The sequence below is a fragment of the Coregonus lavaretus genome, assembly GCF_964263955.1.
Source record: "Coregonus lavaretus genome assembly, chromosome: 9".
Lineage (NCBI taxonomy): Eukaryota > Metazoa > Chordata > Actinopteri > Salmoniformes > Salmonidae > Coregonus > Coregonus lavaretus.
The window spans coordinates 18,712,385-18,723,645 of NC_139996.1; the positions used below are offsets into that span (position 1 = coordinate 18,712,385).

General features: G+C 42.2%; 1 protein-coding gene across 2 annotated transcripts in view; it reads right to left on the reverse strand.

Annotated features, from left to right (window-relative positions):
• Positions 1-11,261, reverse strand: part of btbd11b (BTB (POZ) domain containing 11b) — a 109,430-nt gene that overhangs the window by 93,343 nt on the left and 4,826 nt on the right. The window contains exon 1 of one of the 2 annotated variants that reach the window (XM_084169038.1): positions 4,564-4,638. The exons of the other annotated variant lie outside the window; for it this stretch is intronic. Within the exon in view, the coding sequence (XP_084025164.1) occupies positions 4,564-4,570 (7 nt within the window). The 5' untranslated portion in view covers positions 4,571-4,638. Of the gene's footprint in view, positions 1-4,563; positions 4,639-11,261 lie in introns of those variants that run through there. 2 annotated transcript variants of the gene reach the window in all.

Consider the following 11,261-nt stretch of genomic DNA (forward strand, 5'->3'; position numbering starts at 1 on the left):
TTGAGCAAGGCAGTTAACCCCCAACAACAACTGCTCCCCGGGCGCCGATGACGTGGACGTCGATTAAGGCAGCCCCCCGCACCTCTCTGATTCAGAGGGGTTAAATGCGGAAGACACATTTCAGTTGAAGGCATTCAGTTGTACAACTGACTAGGTATCCCCCTTTTCTTTCCTTTCACTTATTTCTCATGAAAACGCTATCTGGCTCTCTCACTATGAAATTCTTATAACTTATAGGATGAGAAGCAAAGAACATCTTGATATAAACAACATGACAGATTTTTCCTCCCCTGTGGCTGGGTGAAGCGGGGGCAGTTGGAACATTGGCTTCACAGCCACCTTAGCCTATCCCTCGGGGCAATAACAGTTGTCTCTCTTTAGCTGTTTGTCTTTCTCTAGTTTTCTCTAGTCTCTAGCTTTGCTGCTGATTGTTGGCCCATCACTATTGACTATAGCCAGAGGGCCTGACAGGCTCCCATCACAGCAAAATAAAGCCCATCATTCTATCCATTAGAGCAGAAACTGGTCTGAAAATCAATGCTTTTCATTGGACCGTTCTATTCTGAGGGGTGGGAAGGGGTTACAGAACAACAAGAGAGAGTTCTCTGAATCTGATGCTGTGGAATGTTAAATCATTTAATCGATTATGGAGCTGTTCACAGCCTGTGGTAGCCTCCGCGGGTGTAATGGACACGGTGAGGTCCACGTGACAACTTGGGTCCCCCGGGGAGAGCGGAGAGAGAGCACAGGGGTCAGCATCATTTACATTTACATTTTAGCATCAATCGTCCGCCCTGACGACCCTCTGCCTCTGTTTTGGTTATCTCACAGTTGGAAGTGTTGAAAGATAGAGAGAGCAGAGGGGGCCAAGGGTCTATCAGAATGCCCTTACACCCCATTAACACAGGACACTTCCCTATGGCTATGGCTATGACTGTGTACATCCCTATACAGGGTGTCACAATGTTTCACCATCCATCTGCAGCCTATAGCACAATGTGATGAAAAGATTACATAACAAAATAAGCTAGAATTAGCCTATAGCCATACATTTCCGTTGGTCTTTTTTGCTCTGTTCTCGAGCATTTGTTTTTTATTTTATTTTCATTTAACCTTTATTTAACCAGGCAAGTCAATTAAGAACAAATTCTTATTTACAATGACGGCCTACCAAGAGACAAAGGGCCTCCTGCGGGGACAAGAGACACCACAACACTACATAAAGAGAGACCTAAGACAACATAGCATGGCAGCAACACATGACAACATAGCATGGTAGCAACACAACATTTATTTTTATTTTTTTATTTATCCTTTATTTAACCAGGTAAGCCAGTTGAGAACAAGTTCTCATTTACAACTGCGACCTGGCCAAGATAAAGCAAAGCAGTGCGATAAAAACAACAACACAGAGTTACATATGGGGTAAAACAAAACATAAAGTCAAAAATACAACAGAAAATATATATATATACAGCGTGTGCAAATGTAGCAAGTTATGGAAGTAAGGCAATAAATAGGCCATAGTGCAAAATTAGTATTAACACTGGAATGATAGATGTGCAAGAGATGATGTGCAAATAGAGATACTGGGGTACAAATGAGCAAAATAAATAACAATACGGGGATGAGGTAGTTGGGTGGGATCATTTCAGATGGGCTGTGTACAGGTGCAGTGATCGGTAAGGTGCTCTGACAACTGATGCTTAAAGTTAGTGAGGGAGATAAGAGTCTCCAGCTTCAGAGATTTTTGCAGTTTGTTTCAGTCATTGGCAGCAGAGAACTGGAAGGAATGGCGGCCAAAGGAGGTGTTGGCTTTGGGGATGACCAGTGACAACAACACGGTAGCAACACAACATGGCAGCAGCACAACATTGCAGTACAAACATGGTACAAACATGGTTAGGCACAGACAACAACACGAAGTGCAAAAAGGTAGAGACAACAATACATCAGGCAAAGCAGCCACAAGTGTCAGTAAGAGCGTCCATGATTGAGTCTTTGAATGTAGAGATGGAGATAAAACAGTCCAGTTTGAGTGTTTTTTTGCAGCTCGTTCCAGTCTCTAGCTGCAGCAAACTAAAAAGAGGAGCGACCCAGGGATGTGTGGGCTTTGGGACCTTTAACAAAAACGACTGGCAGAACGGGTGTTGTATGTGGAGGATGAGGGTTGCAGTAGGTATTTCAGATAGGGGGGAGTGAGGCCTACGAGGGTTTTATAAATAAGCATCAACCAATGGGTCTTCCACTGGGTATACAGAGATGGCCAGTTTACAGAGGAGTAGAGTGCAGTGATGTGTCCTATAAGGAGCATTGGTGGCAAATCTGATGGCCGAATGGTAAAGAACATCTAGCCGCTCGACAGCACCCTTACATGCCGATCTATAAATTACGTCTCCGTAATCTAGCATGGGTAAAATGGTCATCTGAATCAGGGTTAGTTTGGCAGCTGGGGTGAAAGTGGAGCGATTACGAAGAGGAAACCAAGTCTAGATTTAACCTTAGCCTGCAGCTTGGATATGTGCTGAGAGAAGGACAGTGTACCGTAGTAGAACACAACCAGTTTACTAGCTACCACAAGCATAAAGCACCATACCACACAGCTTGGCTTTGTTTAACAATGTGCGCTGGTTGGCTGTAGTAATAATAGTACGGCTGTCCCTGTCTCCTTTTGACTTATATTTAAGGACTTCCTCTTCTCAATCGCAGACCTCTTGTCATCCTCCTTGTCAAGTGCAGGCCTGTGCTTGTGCAGTCATTTTGGCAGCTCTGCTTTTAGGCACAGGCTGGCCTACTTTTAGCCACCGTTAGCAGAGCAAATAGACCAAATTGGATGGATTCAGATTCCCCCTGCCAGCACGCTGCAGACAACCCCAGGAGTTCACTGCAGGGTGCAAGGCTTAGTGCTCTTTTTTCTCTCTCTCAGTCTCTGTCTCTCTTTCTCTCCTTCACTTCCCCCTCTCTCTCAGTCTCTCTTTCTTTCTCTCTCAGTGCCTCCCTATTTATCTCTCTATCTCTCAGCTCTGGATCTGGTAGCAATATGATATGTGCACCAACCAGTCAAAGTATGTCTCTCACTGACTGTAGCTGTGTATGAGATTACCAACTAGGAGGTGATAAGGTCTGCAGGTGTGCAGAAGGTTATAGGGGCAGAGAATACTGTTTTAACATCTATCATAGTCTTCTGGGGAGCAATAAAGTAGAATGGAATGGAATAACTTTATTTTTAATATATACAGTGGGGGAAAAAAGTATTTAGTCAGCCACCAATTGTGCAAGTTCTCCCACTTAAAAAGATGAGAGAGGCCTGTAATTTTCATCATAGGTACACGTCAACTATGACAGACAAATTGAGGAAAAAAAATCCAGAAAATCACATTGTAGGATTTTTTATGAATTTATTTGCAAATTATGGTGGAAAATAAGTATTTGGTCACCTACAAACAAGCAAGATTTCTGGCTCTCACAGACCTGTAACTTCTTCTTTAAGAGGCTCCTCTGTCCTCCACTCGTTACCTGTATTAATGGCACCTGTTTGAACTTGTTATCAGTATAAAAGACACCTGTCCACAACCTCAAACAGTCACACTCCAAACTCCACTATGGCCAAGACCAAAGAGCTGTCAAAGGACACCAGAAACAAAATTGTAGACCTGCACCAGGCTGGGAAGACTGAATCTGCAATAGGTAAGCAGCTTGGTTTGAAGAAATCAACTGTGGGAGCAATTATTAGGAAATGGAAGACATACAAGACCACTGATAATCTCCCTCGATCTGGGGCTCCACGCAAGATCATTTTGTCTGTCATAGTTGACGTGTACCTATGATGAAAATTACAGGCCTCTCTCATCTTTTTAAGTGGGAGAACTTGCACAATTGGTGGCTGACTAAATACTTTTTTTCCCCACTGTAGATGAGTATTGAACCGGCGCCATCAGATCTGAATGTGACATTTACTAAAAAGCTATGGGAGAGAAATATGGCGGTTTTGCCATTTCAACACAGTCCCTCGTCCCTTATCCCTGGGCCCCCTGCCGTCCTGAGAGGAATAATATTACTATAAAACATTAGGAGGAACGTTCCGGAACCACTGGAGTTCTACTGGATTAGCTAACCTCCTTCCTTACAACCCCAGATAGGAAGAGACACATTTGTTAGCATTCATCACCGTAATTATCTTGCCGCTGTTCGTATTCATCAAACACACTGTCATTTGTCTCTGTGATCACAGATGAGCCAGCCAGACACAGCCCTCAGTCAAGGACTTCATGAGAGAGAGCTTCATTAGTTGAATCATACGACCTGAGCGCTTTCTTCTCTGTGACTGAGCTTCACTTGCACGGGGCCACAGACAGACACAGGGACAGGAAATCTGATGAAGGTGTTCATTAATTTGGGGGACGTGAGTTAGAAAGGCTTTAATACAGGAGTTTGTGTGTCTAATTATTCATTTGATAATATAACAACTGCACTGCCTAAGCTTGTTATGGCTAATAACTCCACGGTAGCAAACTACACAAAGTCACTGACTGAATTCGATTTTTGCCTCTCAAGAATACTTACATATCATGTCACCACTCTAACTCCAGCCTGGTCTCTAGCTATGCGATCCTGTTGGTAACTTGTTCTTAGTGAACTTCCTTACTTGATCTGTGACTCCTTTGAACAGGAGACTTCCACAGTGCAGGAAGTGTGTCAGACTCTCTCACACACACCTGTCTGGCTCACAAAGGGCGACATGCTGAGACAAGGCCTGACACACCTGTTACAACCTAACCGGTCACCTGCTCTGCCAGTCCCTGTGAATCACTGTACATTTAGTTTCAGTGTCTGTCTGACAACTGATACTGAGAAAATAAAAACAATGACCACGTCATCTACTTATCTACCGCCCAGTGGTGACTGGCCAATAATCAGAAATCGCTAGGGTGAACTAACTTTGAACACATCTAGTACAGAAAAACACACAACACTGAAATAGTGGTAGCCTTCTGGAGTAAGAGCTGATGAAATCTCGATCTGTTGCAAGTGCTATCATCTCTCGCTCTCTCTTTCTCTCTCTCTCCTGTGTGACAGAAAAAAACAGTACTCCATTTTGACTGGCTTTGTATGTGTACCCCTTTACAGTCTCTCGAGTCCAATTATTGTAATTTTTGGACTCTGTTGAATAGATCAAGTTACCAGATACAACTGCACTATAATTACTTCCCTTATTGAACATTTCCCTGTACAGCACTGAGATTTCGAAGTGCTCTTCATTAGTCCATGTTACTGACTAAGCCATAAAGCAAATATATATGGCAAAACAAACAGTACGCTTTAAATAAAACTACAAAATGCTCCCCTCGGTAGAGAAACCATCTGAGCTTCTTTATTTCTGTTATTTAAGACAAATATAAATCTAATCTTAAGAGTCCGTCACTCTCCCCCAACACATGGACGTACTATGCAGGGAATAGGGTGCTAAAATGAAGGGCCATTGTCACGATCGTTATAAACAGCGGACCAAGGCGCAGCGTGATATGCGTACATCTTTTATTTCGTACACAACACTAACAAAACAACAAACCAAACGATACGTGAAGTCCTAGGTTAACACACCAAAACAAACCTTACGGAACAAGATCCCACAAATAACTAGTGCCAACAGGCTGCCTAAGTATGGTGCCCAATCAGAGACAATGAGAATCAGCTGCCTCTGATTGGGAACCACCCTGGCCAACATAGAAAACACGAACTAGAACAAAACATAGAAAATCACACATAGAAAATCCACACCCTGGCTCAACATATAAGAGTCCCCAGAGCCAGGGCGTGACAGCCATGCTTTACCTACACTCAATCTGTTTTCTCACAATGAGCCTGTTATTCTGTCTGTCACTGAGGATTAAATAAGAGTCACGCAGAAATTAGCATCTGTTTGCAATAAAAAATGTAATGAAACAAAAATACATATACCTTTGAGGAGTAATGCATTTCGAGGAGTAATGCGTTTCGAGGAGTAACGCGTTTTTAGGAGTAATGCGTACCATATGTCGTGGGTACTAGACAAGGCTGAGTGGAGCTACTCAGTCAGTGTCTAAGAGTTAGGGGGGAAGAGAGAGAGCTGCCTGTATGAATATGGTTTCTGACAGGCTTTCAATTTACTTATTTTGTTTCTGTCTGTGTGAAAATTATTTTTCTCAGCCTGTCAAAGACCCACATACACACAGACTCACACACACTTCCACAGACCCACACACATGCACCCACACACACACACATACCCATCTACCCACCTCCACCCATCACAGACACACACATTCAGAAACTAGAGAAATAAGCTGGATAGGGGGATATCTGTCAAGGCCCAGGCACGTGTCTGTCTCTCAGTCTGCAGACTGCAGGATTGAAGGGAGGAATGGGTTCCCAGCGGGGCCTTCATGTCTGGACTGACAGCACTATTAGACCCCCGCCAGACAGCCAGGAAAGGACAAGGTCACCCAAACTCAGGGTTCTGAACACTGTAGCAAAAAAATATACATATAAATGTCTTATTGGACAAGTTCAGGTAGTTTCTCCCTGTTTCAGTCCATTTTCTTCCATTTGGTACCTAATTAAATTTAATTAAATAGATCTGTAGTGAATACGACCCATCTCTTACTCTGAATCAAAGCCATGACAGAAAGGTGCCTCATTATGAATGCACTGAGAAAGGAGACAGAGAGACTATCTTTTCAGGAGTAATCTTATGGAATCCATCCGACTAGGGTGGAGGGAGGTTAGAGGGTTTCTGACTGAAGAAAGGGCCAAGGCTGTGAGAGCTGTTAGGGGCAGAGGGAGGAAGTGCAGACACACACACACTCCTGAGGTCACCGTTCTGATCTCACATGGGAGGTAATGGGATAGCGGTCTTCGAGGCAGAATCAGTATTCCATCAGCAGTTCCACTGGGCTCTAGGAAGCAAAAAATATATAATTATGTGATTGCTGTTCTCTTTCTCAAATATACATACATACACACACACACACACACACACACACACACACACACACACACACACACACACACACACACACACACACATGGAGCATGTCTGCGGTGACATCGTCAGTATGTAGAATAAATTGTCTTAATGTTGTTCCCCGAACCGTCTCTACCTACGATAACACTACAAATGAAAAATCACATGGGAATAGGTACATGTTTATTTCTCTGAGACAGTGACATGCTTGGAGCGAAGATGTTTATACTTCTATATGAACTACATTAGGCCCTGTGTTTGTACAGCTGATAGTCATTTATTTCCCCTCTGTAGGGGAAGCACACAAAGTGGTTTACACAAGGCTAGAATAATATCCCTATACCTTTATCTCACAAAGCCACAAGACAGAGCCCCATTGCCATAGCCGAGGATTAGTGGATATAGTATATTATAGTGCTCCCATCGGCATTTCATACCAGCAAACAGCTGTTAAAGGTTAAGAACACCTCAGAATGCAGCAAAAATATATTATAATCCTGTGTGGCTCAGCTGCAACGCCAGGGTTGTGGGTTCGATTTCTACGGGGGACCAGTAAAAAAAAGTATGAAAATGTATGCATGCACTACTGTAAGTCGCTCTGGATAAGAGTGTCCGGTAAATTATTTAAGTGAAAATTATGAAGTAAATGATCCTAAACAAATGCCTTTTTAAAAGTCAGTGGTGTCGATTAGGTATCTCGCCATCTTTATTTCATTCAATTGGTTTCAATCTCTGTAGTTATTGGTCTGTTTATGACTCTCTCAACCAGTCTTGAGCTCCCATATTCATGAAGTATGCCGCTGCATCTTTTTAGAAGTGACTGGATAATGGAGCATAACAAGCGATGCAAACATCCACAACTAAAATCACCCCAGCTATCCTCGGATAACACATATGAAGGGTGTTCTGTAGAGATAAACACATACACCAACAAACTCCCTGATTCTCTGACTGATCAACCTCGGCTGGTGCAGTGCTGGTCCTGGTTGAACGGGGTCTGCTACGCCAGCATACTTCGCTTTAGGATTAACACACGCTCAGAAGAGCTTACACATTAACATGCTTCTCTCCCCACTCAAACACCAACCATCACATTTGATAGAGCTCTGATTATCGTCTCCTCCACTAGTCTATTGACACTAAGATAGTGAATAGGGCCTGATTGTATGAAACTGAACCTATGGGGTATTACATAGTAATGGGGTATTGTCAGTGCAGGTCCTCACTGTTTGGAGCTGTTACAAAGTCATTAATAATAATTTGCCTTTTTTTCATGTGAATACATTAAGATATAAAGGGGGAACATGGATACATTCAATATAATTCATGAGTTGAATCGAAACCCTTTCTCATGCTGGGAGTCTTCACAGATTTAGCAAAAATCTTGTGACATAAAACACTACCTTTCTTTCCTTACATTTATGATACAGTTTTTTCTTCTTAAATCATATACTAAGCATTTAACAATTGAATTACACATTGATCCTGTGAAATTCCTGGATATTGCTGTCGGACTCTTTTTTTGTATGGCGATTTAGGAAGTGTACTGCAACCTCGTAACATTCCGTATCTCCCTATGTTATGGTGTGAAAACAGCTTTCATGGGCACACATATCCAAAATAATGTATGTTCTTGCAAAATACAATGCTAAAAATGTAAAGAGTAACTTTAATATGAGTAATAAAACAAAAATCGATACTGTCATTAACGGGGTTCTTCAATAATTACGCATAATAGTTGTTTGATGTCTAGCTGTTTAGTTACATGGGGACATTATCACACAACATCAGCTGATTCAAGAAATAATTTTCTGAATGACAGTCAAGTGTTAAAGAGCTTGTGTGATACAGCACACGATTTAACAACTGCCAAAGTGCTGGAATGAATGTTGAATGAATGTTGAATGAATGTTGAATGAATGTTGATCTGGAGGATTGACAGAGCATGTTGGTGTCTATGTTGTTATGACGGTCAAGATAATTAGCCTACTTCCCGGACAACATTAAATCAAGATTATTGAGATAAGATTACGGTCTGTGTACATTTTGAGCTTTTGTTTTCTGAGTTAAAACTGAAAATATTTACATTTTAGTAGACGCTCTTATCCAGAGCGACTTACAGTTAGTGAATAGTGTTTATTTTTTTTATTTTTTTTTATTATTCCCCATGGGAATCGAACCCACAACCCTGGCATTGCAAACACCATGCTCTATCAACTGAGCTACATCCCTGCCGGCCATTCCCTCCCCTACCCTGGACGACGCTGGGCCAATTGTGCACCGCCCATGAGTCTCCCGGTCGCGGCCGGCTGCGACAGAGCCTGGATTCGAACCAGGATCTCTAGTGGCACAGTTAGCACTGCGATGCAGTGCCTTAGACCACTGCCTTAGACCACTGCGCCACTCAGGAGAACACAAAATCAGGAACATGAAAACTGCCTGTTTATTCGTTTTTGAAAAGAAATTCCCCCCCCAAAAAAATTGCTTGTTTTTTTGTTTTTGCATATAAAACCAAAAGAACAACTTGATATTTTGATGTTCAAATGTGGGTGGGGTTAAATGTGGAATGCCTGGTCAAGTGCACAGCCAACACTTCCTGTCCTTTCAAAGTAGGAGGTCACCCTTCTAACTCCATTCTATAAATCTATAATCTATTAATTAATTGCTGCCCATACCGTGCCACAGTTCCAAGATAAGGTAAGATTTCTAAATTTCTGCATAAGATTTACTGTGTAGTGACTTATTAATGAACTGCTGTTCCTGTAAATGGTTAGCTGACTGATATGTCCTAGCTACCTAGCTACCCATTGGTAATCTTATTAAATGATGCTATACAGCCAAAACAACAGTTGCTATTGCTAGACTAGAGATATGCCTTAACTATAGTTAGTCAGTGGTTGCACATCTAACTAGCTGGAATGAAGCACGGGTGTGAATAGTAGACATGTAAATATATCCTTTCACTGTTTGCAGCAGGTCTCCAGCTACCCAGACCTGTCTGATCAGCCTGATAGGGTGTTATGGGTGTATCCAGCTTACTCCTGTGCAAACCTGTGTGTGTATAGCAATTAAATTAAACATCCAACCAATACCTCAAATGTCGTACTGTAGGTCCACCACACACACAAATGGTTGTGGGGTCCTGTCCAGAAACAACCCCTAGCCCCTACCCCTAGAGACTTGTGGAGATCTGAGAAAACTGGACAGGTGTAAGCAATACCACCGAAATTGCACCAAGCCTTTCAGAGGGTAAGATGGAGCTCTCACCATGTCACTACCCATCAATCCAGCTCAGATTTCCACAAGTGTCTAGATTCTGGGCAGTAGGGGCTAGGGGATGTTTCTGGACAGGCCATGGGTATTGTGGTAGCTCCGTTTGTCAGTCAGTAAGTCTGGCACTGTAAAAAAATGTTAATAGCTGTCAAATACTTGTTTCCTCTGTCCTCAATTGCATTTCCTTGATTTGTTGCATCCTCGTCTCGTTCTCAAAACCCATTGGATGAGAAGGTCAGAGGTCCATCCCCTCTCACCTTCTTATCCAATGGGTTTTGAGAAGGAGGCGAGGAGAGAGGATGTGAGGAATGAAGGAAATGCAATTGAAATTCTCCCTTTGTTTCCTCCATTCCTCACCTCCCTCTCAAAGCACATTGGGGGAGAGGAGGGCAAGGAGAGGCAAGGAGTGGAGGAAACAAGGCCATAGGAAGCAAGAATGTGATGTCTAGTTTTCACACACACACACACACACACACACACACACTCACACACACACACACACACACACTGCTTGAAGAGTTTACTGATTATAATGATTTCATTATTGGTTATTATTATTATTGTCAGTGACTTTGTTGACAGAACCCATTGTATTATATTATTGTATTATATTATTATATAAACTATTAGAAAATATAGAAATGCTGTTGTTTATCTTTTTCATTATTCTGGAAGGTTTAGCATGGCTACAAATGATAGAGAAGTTGAATCACACAAACAGCACAAACAGACCTGGCTACTAGGCATGACAAAGAAACATGCAATGTCCATAGTTCACGTGACATTTTGAATGACGTAGATGTTTTGTTGTTGCTAAGAGTTATGGTCTCATTCTGCCTATCTAGACTCTTAATCCTGTAATTACACATGTGAAGCTGCAAGAAAAGTAATATTTAAATGTATAGCAAACCATTTTATTTTATTTATCCTGATGTCACACTTTGGCCCCTTTATTTATAGAAAGACCCTGATGTTGATCTTTGAC